At 39.5% G+C, this 18,765-nt stretch overlaps 1 protein-coding gene across 4 annotated transcripts in view; it reads left to right on the forward strand.

The window, feature by feature from the left end:
- grid1a (glutamate receptor, ionotropic, delta 1a) overlaps window positions 1–18,765 on the forward strand; it is a 189,153-nt gene that overhangs the window by 132,621 nt on the left and 37,767 nt on the right. For all 4 annotated transcript variants that reach the window (XM_031873572.1, XM_031873541.1, XM_031873550.1 and 1 more), the window contains exon 5: window positions 16,750–16,803. In XM_031873572.1, coding sequence (XP_031729432.1) covers window positions 16,750–16,803 — 54 coding nt within the window. The remainder of the gene's footprint in view (window positions 1–16,749; window positions 16,804–18,765) is intronic.

An 18,765-nucleotide genomic window follows, 5' to 3' on the forward strand; every position in this document is an offset into this window, starting at 1 on the left:
GGGGGGGGCACTGCTTGCTGGGATGGAGTCATCATAGCGCTGTAACCTCACTGATCATCTGTTGAAGGCCAGAGGTGAAGAGGTGCGTGGAGTTTACCTCTCTTACCCTCCGCTGCTGTCGCACCCCTCCTGGCTTAACTCTCCCACCTCTCTCCCCTGTGCTCTCCCTCTCACCCTGACTGCTGCTCCTCTATTCCATTTTCCTCCCAATAACAGCGTGACAAATTGAGCCTGCCAGAAAACGATCTATCATTGTCCTACATCTCATCCTCCTCTGCCCTCTGTCCCCTCCTCTTCTCTCTCTTTGTATATCTTTACCCTCCCGTCCCTGTTACAGGACATTCCCTCTTTTCCTCTTTGTATTTTTTTCCCATCTTAATGGTTCCGTGTTTTTCGCTACATGAGCACTTTATCTTTCTGCCCTTGCACCCCTCCCCCCCATCTCCTTTATATCTCCTCTCTTATTGCTCTGTATACTGTTGTCTATGTCTCCATTTCTCTTCCTCACCCTCTCTGCAAACTTGTTTTGTTCTGTAATATTCTATATTTGTTCTATCATCTCTTGCTGTGATACAGACTGATTTATTATGGTATAGATTTATACGCTCTTTAGTGGTCTTCATTCCCCTGCAGTACTTTAGTTACATGGAAATAATAACTATAATGTGTACAGTACAAACAATAATATACCCTACCGACAGACAACGCTAAAATCTGACCTGGGGCTTAAGTTAAGGGGCAAATGGCCCCTTTCTGTAGACTGTATATATGAAGAGGACGTAGTCGACATCACCCATTGGTTAGTGGACTTTGGTTGTGAAGCCTAGAGTTCGGCATTTTGTCCATCGCTATCTTGGAGTTTGATCGTCACCATCTTGTTTTTTTGCAATCAGTGAACAGAAGTGACCATATTTGCACTGTTGAGGAGTGACGCCATGGTAGAGACGCCATATACAGCTCTCGAAGTGAGCACAAGGTAGCCACGCGCTAAAGCATACTCTGCTTTATGGTCTTTTTTTACAATGAATGGGACCATAACTTTCGAAATGAACATCATGCTGTATTGAAGAATACTTCGACACCAGAACTTGTGTTCTCAATGTTTACTGGAGTAATAAATTAAAGGAGGAAGTAGGGTCAAATTCTCATTGACTTTTATACAATCAGACTTCTTTATTGCAACCAGAGGACTCACCTCCTGAATGCCAGTAGAGAGAATGCAGATTTAAGGCACTTCCGCAATTGCTTCACCTTTCAGAACCGGATGTTTCCGTCTGCCCCTTCCCCACCTCCTAGCCTCCTATTTCTAGCGCCCTTCCACAAACCACGCCCATCTTTGCACTTGGCCTTCATTTTGATCTCAACGACACACCTGTAAAGGTTTGTGTCACTAAATCGGGCCACGGGCGTGAAGTGGAGGGGCTCCTTTGCCCCATTGCAATGACAACACTTCAAACTCTTCAGATCTGAACTACACACCTGTAAAGTTTCATGAATGCATCTTTGACTGTTCATATCTGTTGACAGACAAAGTATGCCAAAACTCTTCTGTGGTAATTCCCGCTACAGTAGGTGTCTCCAAGACCACATTTTACCATGATGACTCACACGCAGACTCCCAATTTGTAAACAATACCAGCATCGTTGTTGTAGCTGGTCAATACTAGTAGCAGATGTGTAAGTGCAAGTGTAATTTTGTAGCCCTGTATACTTGAACAAATACTTTCCAATACCATCCATGCCTTAAAGCAACAAAGAGATTCAGTAAATGATGTGGTTGTTGTTCTCCATAATAAGCTGTTATCATCGAGAAACTGTAGTGCACACAGAGGAAAAATGAATTTCTTTGCGTGATGATAAATAAATTATAAATAAACACAACAATTTGAAAGGTAAATAATACCTTTCTCCCTCTCAGCCCATGATCAATTCATGGTACCCTTGAGAGCAAGTGAGAAACTTTCATATATTCAGAACGTGTTTGCCTACAGTATGCATACAACATGTTACCTCCAACAGCATAGTACTTTGTAACGCAGTAGTTACTTCAACAAAATAAAAAAAAAAACACCTCTTCAGGTACATATTTCATGGGAGGGCGGAATAATCAGGAGAAATGATTGTGTATCCAAACTCTGGTATTAAAATTGAAACCGGGGCAGTTGGCAAGCTCTTTACTTGATGGATTGTTATTACTTGCATGCGTATGAATCATCTGATGAAGTTAAAGAGCTTTTCATAAATAATTTTCCTTTTCATGAGTAATGCTGGAGAATTAGAACTGCGGTGTATTTGAGGTGGTGGCTTATACCTTCACATTACTCAATGTCAGGGGACTTTTTAAAATGTGGGAAAGGGTCTTTATAGGGTAAATAACTGTAAGATTGCTTTACTGATGTAGCTAGTGGGTAAAAGTGATGATGATGATGATGATGATGAGGAGGAAAATAATGAAAACAACAATTGCCATTTGACAGCTTCCTGACCTCTCTAACCGTGTCCTTTATGCTTGTGCACAGTAGGAAAAGGGAATGTTTAATACAGCCGGGTGTGTAGAGCAAAACTCCTTCTCAGTTTATGTATTTCAGCGGCAGCACCTTAAACAAAGTGTTGTCTTGACAGAGGGTGATAAACTTTGATTGATGTTTGCGATTATGAATCATGCTTAGCATTATTGAAACAGTAAACCTCTTGGGCAATTTTTATTTCTTCAGGAGGGGAAGCGGTTAACCTCGTAAAAAGTACCCATTGACGTCTATCTCATTTATCTGGCGACCTCTAGAGTTGTACATAAGTGTCAGAAGTCCTTTAAATAGCAGAGTTGCTCTCTCAGAGCCTGCTGTTCTCTTTTTGTTTCAGTGAATCCGCCAACAGTAGTGTTAGAGCACAAAGGTTGGTTCGAATGTGCACACTATATGCTCGAGTTAATTATTTTTTGTGTTGTAGATATAAGTTTTTTCAAAACCTTTTGTGTAGTTCATATTCTTGTTAAATTGGAATAAGGAAAACACAGTCACTTTGTCTGTATATGTTAATAGCTTTATTACTCTGTAAATTTGTCTCCCTGCAGCATAATACGAGATGCAATTATACCAAAACCCCGCAATATTGTCGGAAAGTTCCGTCTCTGTGAAATTCTTGCTGTGGGCTCAGAATTATTGCCCAATTCCCAGGTGGCAGACTCAAAATACAGTACGAGTTATAAGGGTAATTGCAAAGCCAACCACTCGGAAAACAAGTACTGTATTGGTACCCAGGACACAGCGTATCACAACCCAAAAGCTCTGGAGAAAATGTTAAATCAAAGTAAGGCCTCAGTGGCAATAATATAAATACAAACTCCATTTCATGTTCCCTATTACCCTTCTCTTACCTGTTTTACTTGCTCGCCTATTCCTGTCCTTGTTTTGCTCTTACACAAATATGTATGAGTGAGTGTTCAACATGTGCACATGCATATTCATGTGTTCCTTTGATGTCTCCTTCGCGGGTCTGTGTTAACACCCACATTTGAAAGATATAACCATATACTGGATGTATCTAATTTATAAATACCTACTGTATGTAAAGATATGCAGTTTGCATAATTCGGTTAGGAAAGTGTGCAGTTTAGAAAAGTGAAGTTATACCAGCAAGATCAATTATGTTATATTGGAATTTGTTAGCATCTTTCTCATCTATCGGCCCATTTTATGTCTTCAGGAAATAACCAGAATAGCTTGATGTTGATGCCTTTTCTGACTTGGGTTGGTAGATTGTAAGACTATAGATTCCCACACATCCATATTCATGGGTATTATGTGATATAGTCACAATCATTCCGTGAGGCTAGAACAGGTCATCAACACCTCAGTGCAGAAACCTGCTGCTCTGACGAGAGTTTTCCCCACTATAGCCTGTGGGAGTTTCATAAGTCTGTGAGTGTTTCTGCAATCGCATTAGCGGATTTACTTTGCTTTGCGAGCGTTGAATAAAATCCTTAACTGATTTTGATGTAAAAAACCCCAAAGAGCACTCTGGAGAGAATCACTGTAAATGCTAATGTGTAAATGCGCACATGGGGACATTGGATTTCACACTCTGCCAACAATGCTGCTTGATGTTTGTGTGCCAACACTTACCCGTGATCTCGTCTTTAATTTAAACGTAGTTTTGGGCTCAAATATTTCAACATTGTCATGCCAACAAGCCTTCTGTCAAATTGAAATTTGGGCCATGTTAGAAATGTATTTTATGAATCGGTGAATCCTTGTTTTTGTTTTTCTTACTTTTGCTTCCAACCGTCTGCCGTTCTAAACTCTTGGTCACTTTTCTCCAAAGGGGCGTCCCTACAGCTTTTAATAAGGCGCTCTTACTTCTTTGCTCTCTCCCCATGTTTCACATCTCCTGATAAACATTTTTGAATGCATGCATACAAACACACTTACACACACAGGCAAGCATGCAGGCACGCACACTGGCATAACATGACAAAATCTCTGAGGTGCTAAATTCAACCATGGGCATTGTGACTGCGTCTGTGATTTTACCGCAAGTAAATACATATTTTTTGCAATTTCAGGGTCTCCAAGACTTGCTTGAAAGTACACATTTGCTGTCTCATTACAGTTATAATCAGGACAACCCCCACAGAGTGCAAAATGCAATCTTCTTTACAACAGAGAGGTGGTGAAAAGTAGTTATTATCCAAAACTACAAAGAGTGGGTGGCATTTGAGAACTGCAGAATAAAAGTGAAGGTTTTCCTGGTATGTATACCTGCTGTGTTCAGCTGAAAACTGTAATGCATTAGATTATACATATTTTACAAGTAGGATTTCAGCCTGACATGCCCTTCTCTCTTTGTCTTTCCTTCAATTAATTTTAGTCTTTTATCTCTTCCTCTCATTTTCTTTGCAGTGCAATTATAGAGCTAATTGGTAAACTTGAATTTAACTGACCAATTTGTTGCTTAATCTCCTGTAGAATGCTTCCCAAACAAAGTGGTTCATAAAGCAGCTAGAATTGGACAATGGGGTTTCATCTCGGTTTATGTCCAGATGAAAAGTCTGTCCGATTGTTACTTCTGTAAAGCTTTAAAGCGTTTCTCCAGGTGACCTGTATTTTTCTAATTACCCACAGTATATCCAACAGTCTCTTTCACTTTGTGCAGATCATCTTTGTTGTTTAATTTGCAACCTACACTGGCTCAAACGCCCACCTAAAATTAAGACCGTATAATTCTCTGTTGTTCTTATGTAACGCAGATCTGAACACTTAAGACAAGGTATTAAAAGAGGACAAAGTGGCTTCCTTTGTTGTATGCATCATGTCTAATTATTTCCACCCAATTAAAGTGGATGTGATTTCAAAGCCATCTTATAACTGTCATACTCTTTTATTAAAACATTTTTACAAGAGGCACTTGAGACATTTCTATTGCAGCTGATCACTCAAGAGGTTTACATTATATTCTTTTCATTTTGCATGATAAGCGTAACATGAGCAGGATAAATGCGCTGAAGATATTTGTTGACAAAGAAAACGTTAAAAGAAGAAAGACTGCAGATTGGGAACTGAGCATCATCTGAGTGTTAAACAGAACGCGACGCAAACATTGAAAGATGCTGCAGATACATATTAATCACAATTTATAGTATGTTCCCCCCGTTTAGAGACGACCAGTGAAGCATGCCACTAAGCCCGATGAGAGAGGCCTTGGGGGGTGATAGCAGTGTTGTGGGGCTTTAGAATGTATGGCAAGGGGGGATAGATGGAGTCTGCTGTCCAGGAAGCCCTGTAGAATCTCCTCCAGATCCTTCTTTCAAGCAGGCCTTTTCAGCCCTCTATTCAAAAAGCAGTAATTGCATCATTTTTCAAGCCCCTTGCCTCTGTCTAACTGTGGGGCTGGTCCCATTAATCAAACTAATGGAGAAGTAAGTGATTTCAAAATATAGGCTATGATCATGCACCCTCTCTCCTCTCCCACAACTCCGCCTTCATCGGAGCTTTGGGAACCCCTCTACTCCCACCTTCCCATAGCCTTCTTTTCGCACAGCCTTCCTTGTGCACTTCACCACACACACTGTATGGAAAGGGCTATGTGATTTAAAAAAAAAATGTTCTAATAGTATTCATTGTTGATGTACCTAAGAGCTTTGCTTTAGGTCCTTTGGCTTGATAATACCAAACTGCAAATATGAAGTTGAAGAAAATGGTCACTCTAAAATCATTGACGCCTATTAACGGGTTTTATGTCTGAAGAATCACATTTCAGACACACTTATTGATCTCGATGAGACGGATTAAATTAAAGTGCCCCTCAGGTGTATTGAAAGCTTGTCCCTGCTATAAAGCAGCAAAACCATTTCTCAAGCTACAACCAGAGCACGCTGGCAAATTAGATTCCTTCCAAGCAAGGCAAAAACCACAAAACTCTTTGAGGCTTTGATACAAACACAGTGGTCTTGGGGAATGCAAAAAAAGCCCGAAATGCTTTATTTACAGCACATTTGACAAATTTAATGTCTGTACATGTAAAACTACAGCCTATCCAGACATTGCTCTAATTGCCCCTGAGTGTTGTTTCCTCGGAATTATTGTACATAAAGCCAAAAGTACTCAATTCCCCGAACAAGTATTATGCATGCTCTCCTCAGCCTGTTGTTGTAAACACAATGTTGATTAAGCAAACATTACCAAAAAGTATTTCACACAACAAATAACATTGCTCTTAACAAAATTTCTCGACATTGTTCGGAGATGTAGTTGGCATTGCCTCCTCCTCCTCTCCTTTTCTCTTGCAGCCTTCCTGGCTGTCAGTGGTGTTTGAAATTAGCATTATGTCAAAACTTAAACTTTCACACTCCCACTCTCCATAACACCTCTTCTTTCACATGGTGTTCTGAGAAGACATGTCTCATCCTCAGCTGGAATAATTAGGATGAGATTCACATTTATCTTTGGTCCAGCTAACCTCCAGTTACCTCTCTTGCGCCCTCTTTTCATATGTCTTTCTTATTTGCCTGCCCACTTATCTTGCTCACTTGTGCCCAATTACGACGAGTTGGTACATAGAGGCACGAAGAAGTCCTTGATAGTGCAAGAAGAGGGAAACGGCATCAATACAGATCTATCAGTCACAATGCAGTGATTCATAACAAATATGAAGTTTTGTTTTTTTTAGGAGAAAACAAAGCATTACCACCATGTACATGATGTATTTGTGTGTTTTGGCCTCTGCTCCTGTATCTTCATCTCTTCTTTTTTAGTGTCAGTTTGTGTTCTCAGGCGTCTCACCTCAAAATATTCCAGTTTACTCTCCTGAAGTTCAGTGAGAGTGAGGGCTCAAATATCTTTTTTTTTAACTTTTATTTACTTAAAATAGGTTTGAGCATGAATGGTCCTTTACAGGAGCATACCTCATATCACTCACATCTACCGTGCCACAGAAAGCTGCCCAGCACACCTGCAGTCTCATACCACCAGCCACTGAGCGCTATTGTAAATGCCTCAATTACCACAAGAATGGTTAATGAAGGAGGATAGAGTGTTAAAATCCAGAACACATTAGCACATCGGACAGCTACACCTGTTATATTTTTTTTTTCACACAGCAGTAGCCAGTGGCACCAGTGACACACCCCCTGTCTTATTTTTAAGTGTTCGAGAAAAGCAGCAATTAAAAAAAAAAATGTGTCCCTCACTTTGCACACCCCGTCCTCTTTTATTTTCTCTTGGCAGGCGATAGCACGTCTTCTGCTGTGGTCTTGTTAGCCACAGTGGACGAGGAGAGGAAGAATAACAGGGACTCTGTTAATGTGCTACAGGTTACAAATGATAAAGTTCAAGTTATGTACAAACATATCACCATAAACATGACAGTTATTAAATCTATATAAATCAGGCCTTCATAGAGGCAGTGCATGAGAATGTGGTAGATGACAACCTTTTAGCACCAACAGAAGCTAGTCAGAGAAAACAGAAATGTTAATAATGCCATGCTACACACTACTTTGTATGTCCTAAATATTTGCACACCAGCTGGAACCTTGAAAACCTGTGTTTTTAGATGCATTTCATATATATATTTGTATTTCTTCTGAAGATATTGCAGTACTTCTTGCCCACATATGCTCCGCTTCCCTGAGGCTGGTCACTGCAATTAAGTAGATCACCAAGCATAACAAAAAGAATTCAAAGGAGAAAAACTTGTGAACAACTAATACGTGGTGTGCTGTAGGATCTCATCTGACACTGGTACTTCTCATCTCATCCCGACTAAGCTGTCCTATCTTAGTACCACCTTCACATTTCTTACCTCGCCATTGTTTTCACTCCTGACAGCCGCCCGTGGGTAGTCACTTTGAGGCAGTTTCATCAGTATGAGAGTGTGATCGTATATACCCTCGAGCAGAGATTACAGAAGTGTGTGTGATCTTCTGCAAACGTGTGTCTCTGTATTCTTACCTGGTGGGCAGTGCCCCCTTTCAGGCCATATATAAGAAACAAGTTCATGGTCTATGAAGAGCCTGAGGGGCTTCGAGAGTGAAGAGTGTCTTTCAAGGACACTGCATGGGTTTAACACAAGGACACTGCATTGTGGGGAGTTGTCTGTAGTGACAGTCTTCTACAACTTTACTATAATGCTCCGCAAGGACCCTTGTGCAACCGCCTTAGCATGCATTCAAACTGGTCTATATTTGGCTACGGCTGTGTCAGCTTTGAACAAATCAGCTTATTTTGCTTAAGACCCTCCACACAAAAAGAGAAGTTTGAATAAAAAGGTGGTGAGATTTCTTTTTGTGCCCGTTTTGCCAGACGCTACCTGACTACACCATTGACTAAAGGGACAGCTTAATTATTTATTATGTTTTCAAATAAAAATCACTTAACTCTCACTTAAGATGTGTTTTTCAGGTGTGAACTTCAGTGTGAAAGGAAACTTCTGTGATCCATTATTCCAAGCTAATGGCCTTGGAATGGTACAAAGTGCATTTATGGAAAACAAGTATTGTATTTCCCTCACCTTAAATCACTTGACTACTGTTAGGTAATGGCGGCATGCATTATTCAGTCGCATTTAAATAGCATTCGTTTGCTTATCTATTGTCTTAGCTGGGATACAGTCTCATGAATTCCAGATTTGAATGTTTATAGGATTTTGCCCGTCAACTTCATTTTGGGTTTTGCAACTTACCGGTCTTGCCCAGGCGTCCTTGTCCCAGCTTATCTGCCAGCTCGTCCCCTTGTGTCTCACTCTTCAGCTTTGATCATTCGTGACTAATAACACCAAAGAGCATCAAAGAGCTGCTCCAGTCCCGTGGACATGTTTTTGAAAAATTAAACACAAATAGATCTTAGGGCGGTGGGGAAAAATCTCAGTCACGTTTGCATGTTTCCAAAAATACAATTCTCATCCAGCATACAATTATTGTATAATTATTTTTTGTTCTGTGTAATATTTTCCTCTCATTTTATACCGTGTTAAAATATGATTTTTAATATATACGGCTACATATGTGGAGGTGTTATGTATGTGTAAAATAAGCTTGTGTCATACAGTGTGTTGCTTTTTACAGTACATTGACTGTATATCTGCTTGTCCTTGTGTTGTAACTCTAGTCACAGCTGAACAAAAATAACTTTTGATAAGGTAATCAGTCTCTTCTCTGTTAATTATCGTGTTTTATTACATTCATCAACCGTGCAGTAAAAATCCAATTGCAAATATCATCAAAGATCCACAACATAAATTTCCCCCAGGTGCAAGGGTTTAGTTTATGCCCAGTGCTTCCCCAAGGACACCCTGCAAAAACTGCAAAGTAATTCGTATTCTGCCAAGATGTATTGATCAAGGAGTGTTCTTCGGTGTCTTGTTAAAATGCTAACTAAGTTTGAATTGTCCTACAAAGCCTGCCCACAATGCCACAGACTTACTGAGTTGCTTTTATGTCTTGAAATATGTAACAAGTTTTGTCAGGGCCACCATATGATGCAGCTATATGTGGAAACATAGCTAAACATATCTGATTGTGAGAAAGTTGAATATAATCGATCAATCAATCAATCAACTTGGCCGTATAGGCACTATTAGAGTTTACATTTAAGCCAAGCACATTCCTTTTGTATTTTGTGTAACTGTAATAACATGATAAGTGATGAGCAAGATCTTTTAAAAGTATGATATGTTTCTGTCGTGTTAATGACATCTTGGTGTGTTGTTTTCAAAAAGGAGGGATTATTTTGGCTGCTTAATGAATGAGAGAAAAACAGGATATGACTAATAATAAAAATCACACCTAGGCTAATAAAATATAGGCAAAAACAATTTGAATACTTAACATATTTCATAGAATTGGTTCAAGAAAGCATTTCCATTCAATAGCAGAGGGTTGTGACTGGATCCCGCTCAATTTTATTTATTTAAATACCTTCTCATTACAAGTACTAGTTGATGTGGTGGGTTAAATCCATGCTAAGGCCATGCAACCGTTCCAAAACACTCGCCCTGACACTTCTTACGCCTTACTGAATAGCTGCACTCAGGAGGCTCTTCAGCCTGCTGTGGAATTCATAAAATGTCACACCTAGTTCTAATCCTTTTAGTGACTCTCAGAAATCCCTCTCACAACATTACAACTCACAAAATGTCCAGCAGTCCACAGAGGGAATAGGTCACAGGGACAGTTAAAGAGTAGCCACTACATACTTTCATTGAAGATGCCAACAATACAGATAATAAAGGATAATGGTTCATTGTAATTTTATAAATCTATCCCAAGATTATAGCACATGTCAGATTTATTTTGTGATATTTTTTACTATAGTATTTCAAATGTACCTTTTGTACTTTTATAGACGTAGAAAAAACGCTGAATTGCAGGCACAGTGCTACGGTTCCTCTAATTTAGTCCATATAATGAGTCTAATGTGCCTGGTGAGTCTCCTAGTGGGGACATTAGTTATTCCACTCATGGCCATAGTGTGAGCCTGTGGGAAGGTTACCACATGCAGAGAGAAGCTAGCAGCCTCAGTTCCATGGCAGATGGGAGTCGTGATTTGCTTTTAATGTGACACACGTGTGCCATCTTCTTGGGAGGGCCACCTGGTGTTGAATACTGACAGTGGAAGGTCAGAGGAGATTTGTTCAGGTGTTGGATTATCAACGACTGCAGATCAGTATCCCAGCTGACTGTTCTCTCTATCTTCTGCGCATCAGTTATTAATTGAGCTCTAAATTAGCCCATGCATATATGTTTAAATGTGCTTGTGGAAAAGATATGTCTGTATCAGTCTAAAGGTGTACTGAGGATGGTGGTCAGAAGGTTTGTTTCCCCAGCAACGGTGGCCAGGCTGGTTCAGAGGGACTATTGTGAATATTTTATGACAGACCTCTTTACTCCTTCCTGGCTTCTTTGTGAGATCCTTACGCCGAAAGAACACGCACAGGTGGGACAGCTCCCAAAATCGTTTCATTGCCCATCCTCTTCAAATTATGGGCAAATACAAAGACTCTCTGTGAAAGGTCTCCACTTAAAACAAACACGGGATTTCGGTTTCCATGCATCACTGAGTAAGTCTGTTAGAGAGAGGGGGGGGTACAAAAAGCCACTTCTGCATTATGGGAGCATTTCAGTGAGAAGGGAATGTAACAATCAGGGCATGAATGTGCTCACTATACTATATATATGATGGATGGATGGACAGATAGATGTTAGGGGTTTGTATCTTTCCCTCTTATGATTCAATATGTATCTAGATATGAAATCTAAAGTCAGATACCCCAATTGCTAACGCAACATAACAGACTGTGATACAAAACCAATTAGATTCAGCTAATTGTTTTGTTTTTTGTAACCTTTTTTAAATGTTAAATATGTGACTAAAATAAATCAGTAATATCCTCAATTGTTAGTTCATATGCTGCATTTCAAATGACCAAGAAAATGAATCTACTGCCACACAAACAATAGCAAACAAATAGTTTTTGACAGTTCAGTTCTCAATACTGCAAATTGAGCATTGTTTACCTCAGTTCCTGGGTCAGTGTCATCCCTCTGCATTTAGTATTTTCAATATTGGCTTTAGGAACCAGGAGGAATTGGGGCTATTTATAATAAGCATTAGTGTGGTCGCTTTTCTCTTGTTGACTGCTAATAGCGATGTTTGAAGAGACAGCAATGTAAAGAAGTCCGGCGGGGTTGTACACGATAGTCGGACATTTCTTTTAGTCTGGGAGTGTTGGGGATGTGATTGGAGAGGTAGATGAATTTTTACACCCCTTGTAAATATTGATTTAGATCCTGTAGACTGGTAGATTCACACAAGTGTGTATGTAGATAGATGCACAGATTCAGATAGATACATTGAGTGATTAAGATTGGTAGATTTAAATTAATGATACATTTTTTATGAGCAAATTTTGCATATCTTTGTTGATTTCAGGGTAATCAAAACATCCTTTTTTGTACAATCAAATCATAAGTATCATCCAGTGAGCAGCAAAATGCACTGAGTGAACAAACTGGGAGCTAAACTGTAAGCTGCAGGGTGGGGATTTGTTTTACTTGCAAACTCTTTTACACTGTGAGAAAATGAGAAAGTTGTTAATTACACAAACAACGTTGGACACGGGCGCGTGTGTTTATAAGCAAGGCATTTTATCTTGTGTTTTGGTTTTAGTTCATCTCAAGTGCAACATGCCACAGTTAGAATAACACAGCTCCTGTATTTCATATCAGAAGCAAGCAGCTAATTATAACTAACAATTACCAGCAATTCCAACCTGAATATTTTTTAGCAAGGTGTGTCTAATAAACTAGAGTATACAATTCAAACTGGCTTTGCTTTATAACATGACTGGTACTAAATGATTTAAATAACCGTATTGAATAATAATTGTATTGAATAAGTCTACACGAGGCACTCTCATCTTTTCACATCCAGAAGATTCATCCTCAGTTGTCTGAACCCCCCCCCCCACCTATTTTCACATCCTCCTAACCGCAATTCCTCTCAATCCCTCATCGGCTGTCACGGTTTTAAATTGGAGTTGGCATTGTCTGGCTGCCTTTGTGCCATTGCTACTGTATAAGAACATGCCTGGGGTACTTTGCCTCTCTGATTAGAGATCTTACTGTCGCCAGGCTTTGGCTGTATCGACAGTATAGAATATTCCTCAGATGTAACTCCAGGCTCTTGTCTAAGCCTCCTCCTCCAAAATCACGTTGCTCTTCAGAGTTTCACTGTTACATCATCTGCTGAAGTGAATGAAAAGAAAGAAAACGCACAAAGCCAACATTACTCTGCCTGGATGTCGACAACATTTAAGGTGTCAAATGGATTTTTAGGCTTTGGTGTGATACATTTTAAGCAAAGGGGAAAACGCTTGCTTAGTTCAACTGAAATAGGACTACGTGTGATTAGAAAGTGGCTGATTAGGCAAAATAATGTAGAAATTGTACTAAGACACGAGGGGCTTTTGTATTTAAGAGCTGCGAGTTGTGAGTCCTAACGAGCAACTCCCTGAAGTTCAGTGAACACAGCATGTTTTGTGATGTTTCTGAAATCTCAGCATCGAGGTGCTTTTCAATTAAAATCTCATTTGAAATGAAGGAATCTGAACTGTGGGCCACTCATAAGTAGAGTTGAAACAAAACCAGCCATCAATGTTAACTCTTAATTTATATATTTCCTATATAATTGGTATATTTTAATTCCTCGTTCTCACATTTTGCTTTCTTAGATTGTTGTCGAGAGAAAATGGCAAACTTAACTAACAACGAATGTCATCGCAGTGATTAGTTATAAATTTAGCACAGCATTCGGTCCGTTATAGCAGCTCTCAGACACTTCAGTACGTCAGCACAGTTTTGCATTTGTGACATATATACAGCAGCTCACAAATGTATTTCCCAAGTGTCTTGAATCGTCAAGTGATCAGTTGTCTCAAGTGGTGAGTCTTGTGCCCGGGGCTTCAAAAACACACTGCATCCGAGCTGGTACACACCAGCTAACCCACACTGCTGTACTTCACTTTTTGCCATTATGTTATGTGACAGATTTTGTCTGGAACAATGAACGCAGTTTAAGAAGCTGTCGTATCTCTTGAATGTCAAAGTGATTCTTCAATGTAGACAATAGCACTTGTCACCAGATTTGTTTTTCAGGACCGGCGAGTCATTATAATAATTTGAATTAATGGATTACTCACACATGAAAGGATTTTGCAGATATTTTTCTATCATACATAATACAAGAACCCTCTAGTGATTTTAACTTAAATGTCTGCAGTGTTTTGCTGATAAAAGAATGTTTCAAGTTATGTCTCTTGTCAAAGCCAACGATCCTATTGTGTTGTTCAGGGATGGTTCAAGTGCTAATGCGATTATCCATGTGAAAAGAATCGTCCATGCACTATCTGCAAAAGGATGATATGTTTTACACGGCACATTAAGAGCTGGAACACTTTAACTGAAATAATAAAACTCAAACATAGTCGTTAAATAATGTTTCCATATAATCACATTTACTATAAAGTCTCTAAAATAACACTCTTCAGAGTTCATTTTCATACATGTACCCCCGCACCTTCAGTTCCCTTTCATCTATCTGCTTCTGCTTTTTCCTTCTGTTCACCTTTTGCCTATGAACTGGTCCCTACGGCTCTACGTTCTGCATGTAGTCTTCATTTTTCTCAGAATCTTGCCTTGTTCCACGCCTGCAAACAAATGCCCGCACTAGAGACACACACACACACATACACAGGCCCTCTAGTGATATGTTGTGCCTTAAGGTTGTGCTACACAGAAGTGAAATATTTCCTTTCTTCTCTGCCTTTATCACATTTAAAATGCCACTTGCAGCATGATAACTATAACTATCACATTACATAGATACAATTATCAATTACAAACATTGTGTGTGTAATTAATGGTCCGAACCTTAATTGAAGTACAGCACATTCAACGATTTTCATTTTAGACCTGTGTAGTATGCACAGTCGACCATGGTTGGAATAACAATAACACTTTTCCTGTAGTATAAATATACTGCCCTGATTTGTATACTGATTTGGAAGCTTTTGAAATTCATATGACTTAATTCAGCTGAGTGGTTTCACCAGCAACATGCCCACCATGCAAGTAACGATTTTGTCTCTGTAGATCGATCCTGTTGTCAAATACGAAAGCATTCCTTCAAACTGATTAGAAACATTTATTGACTTTCTCTGGTGAGGACTATAAGGTAGTCCACATGACAAAGTCTTGCACTTTTACTCAAAACATCTTCAAGTCCAGCACCTGACTGGTATTTCATAGCACCCATTGATAACATTGGCCTATACGTTTGAATTTTGGGGCAAATTTACGGAAACATGTAGCTACAGTGTTTCATTTTAAGCACGAGAGACGTGGCGTTTCAACCTTGGAGGTAAATATTGCGCTTGCATTGGTATGGTTCTCTTGCAGTTTGATGAGCTCAATCTGGGAATGAGAGGAGCATTAAAATCGAATCACGACTCTTCCAAGGTTAGAAGATCGATTGGCAGCTTTTGGTGCTGTGCTCTGTACCAGGCAGCTATTATTTATCAGCGTGGTGTTGTTGAGTAAAAATGCGGCATGTATCCACCCCGTTATATGTCGAGACGTATCGGCCCTCTTTGCTCAGGGATTCATTGAGACACTAATGATAGCAATCTGCAGGAGAGGGCATGCATTAAGACATTAAGACATTACAGATGTCAAATGTGTGCAGTTTTGAGACAGGTGTAAGAACTTCATAATGAGATGGACGTTTATGGTTATTCCACGGTGGGTTTATATGCATTTCAGTAACTAGATTACAGTCTAATAGCTGCTGTAACCTAATTTTTAAATGTCACATATAAGAGAAACAGTTTCTGCAATTGAGGTGAAGAAACCTGATTTGCTCCTGGAAAAAGGCGTGTATTTGGTGCGTATAACTGGGTTTACACATTGGCCTGACCAAAAACCTCAGATAGGGAAAGTATCACCGTGGCAGCAGAGCGATGGCATGAAGGGAGAGAGTATTACGCGAGGTGCGTGCTTGTATTCAAATACTTCCATTCAATGTCCGACTGTAACCGAAACTCTCACAAGGTAGCAAGTACCAAGTAGAAACATAATTTCTTCACATCGTCACCTCCCTCCAAGGTGAATAAAGAAGGGGAAAAGTGTGAAGACGGCAAAAGTGTACTGAGAATGCATAGCTTTTCTTTACAGTGCGACTGATCTAATTCAAGAGTTTAACTCTAACCTTTAGGCCACCACTGCCAACTCGTATTTCTTCAGAGTTGACAGGTTACTGATTTATATCCAACACTGCCACCAACAATTCTGCAGGCTCCACATTTTATTCACTTTTAATTTCAAAATATTAGCGATAGGAAAGGTAATGAAGTAAGCAAAGGTCTTAATATGTGCGTCTGGCTTCATCCTCACATCCAATGTCAAACTGTGCAGCTTGTATATGCTCCACATAGTTTAATCTATCATGGCTGGTGTGTCCAATATGCTCCAGGCAGTGTGATTTTTGATGCATTCCATGATGTTTTTTCCTCCCTTGACCCATCTGGCCCACACCCACTCTGTGATCCGGGAAGTCTTACAAATTAGTTCCAGTGAGACCTGAGGGGGTTGTGACAATAACTATTGTAAGATGTCAATGAATTGCACTCAAGGTTCCTAAAATGTCCTTCTCTCTTTGTCTGTCCTCTCTCTCTGTCTCATTTGATTCATCACTGCAGGCTGTGGAAACCAACCTGGCATCCAAGGACAGTCACTGGGTCTATGCCAATGAGGTAAGGCCAAACACAAACACCTGTATGTACCTGAGTGAATTTGGACCTTAGTGACAGTTTGCTTCTTTCAACACAGTCTCATATGCTGCCAAGTCACGCACAAACACATTCAAACTTACAACACTCTGTACACTTTCATATTCATTTAGATTAGCGTCACATCTTTTGTTTTTTATCTTTTCTGCCTGAGAGGCTGGCCCTTTATTTGATATTGTATAATTACCCTCCCTTTACCTGTTAGTGCATCTTTCCCCCCTGTGTACCAGTGCGCTGTGCATCTGACATTGACCTAAATGGTCTTCTAAAGTGGCTGTAACAGCACAAAATTCAGGTACACTTTGTGAATACAGAACAGGGGACTCTGTCTTCAGATTTAGTGCCCCCAGCGCTGCATTTCCATTGATTCGAAGTGATTTGGAGATAAGTGTGGAGTCATAGGATTGGCCCGATACTAAAAGCAGTGTATAAAAGACATCAGATAATAGTTTTCTCCCAGTTGATATACATGGAATATTAGCATTGGAGCTGTCTGCCTAACACACACACACACACACACACAGACACCTACACGCATCAATGTCCATGTGTTCAAATTAAATGTCACCACCTCACAAATATCTGACCCTTAACATTCAAAACATGACACATATTGATCCATAATCCATCTAACATGATTAATGAATGTATGTAGATATCCTAATGTTAAGCAACATTCAATGTTTACATGCTGTAGTTCTCTGTGGCAAATTAATACTTGATACAGAATTAGAAAATACATATTGGCCACCGCACTCATTTGACTTTAACCAACAAATAGTTGGCATGTTTGCTTTAACTAGAAAATGTACAGTGCAGTGTTTCAGCTTAGATATTGATTTACAAGAGTTAATGAGGCTCAATGTCCTGAAACCTTCTTGTATGTGTACCGCCTACATTATCTCATTTTGGACTATAATGAGCTTTTATAGATTAACTACCCGTGTGTGTTTTAAATCATTTTCACCATGCATTTCAGCATACACATAACTGAAGTATTGATTTACAACAACTAATGAGACCTTGATTTCTTTAAGACTTTGTTTTGTGACTGGCTGCTTAATTCATATCAATGCATCGGTATGTCTAGGACAGGCTTAAGTCGTCTCAAACAAGATGATGGAGAAGTCGGGACGTTAATTCTTTATTTGAAGCAGTATTCACATACAAACTCATGCATGGCTTTTAATCAATTACCACAGACTTCCACCAAGACATGAGCTTTAATTGCATCATTCTCTGGGAGAGTATGAACTAATGGCATGTTAATTTCTATAGCACCCCCCCCCCTAATGGTTGATGTGATGTGGCTTACTGCAGTTATCTCTGCCTGGTACGCATTTAAAGGGGTAGGAATGTGCCTGGTTGTATCTGTAAGCTCTCAAATATATCCCCATTCTCAAATTTTTCTTAGATTTTCTTTTCTTCTTCCTGTAACTTTTAATTATCTTTTTTTCTGTTTCCCTGCCTTTCAATCCATCACCCAAGAGAAACTGTACATGGAGCTGACAATCACCTTGAAATACAAATAACACAGCCTTGTTGAAAAGGACAACAACAAAATTCAATTACTAGTCATGCTGAACTATTCTTTCTCGCAGACGTTGGCCTCCAGAGCTCCTCTCATGTACAGAAAAAAGATAACACGAAAACTCTGAGCTGACCTTACTAGTTCACCTTTCTCTTAGATCCTAAGAGAGCCTTTTAAATAACATGTAAATAACAGCAAATGACTTTTCCACAATTCTTACTGGTATCTACAAGGGTAGGAGATTTAAAGGAAATTGTAAAGCTAGTTTGTTTCCATTAACCTCTGATTTGCTTTCTGATGGGCTCCTTACATGCCTGATAGCATTTATTTGTATTAATTCAATCATGTGAAAGGACAGACAAACACATTGATAATCAGAATGGAATTCTATTCTA

This window comes from Anarrhichthys ocellatus, unplaced genomic scaffold (assembly GCF_004355925.1).
Source record: "Anarrhichthys ocellatus isolate YVR2014 unplaced genomic scaffold, GSC_Weel_1.0 scaffold3, whole genome shotgun sequence".
In the NCBI taxonomy this organism is placed as follows: Eukaryota; Metazoa; Chordata; class Actinopteri; order Perciformes; family Anarhichadidae; genus Anarrhichthys; species Anarrhichthys ocellatus.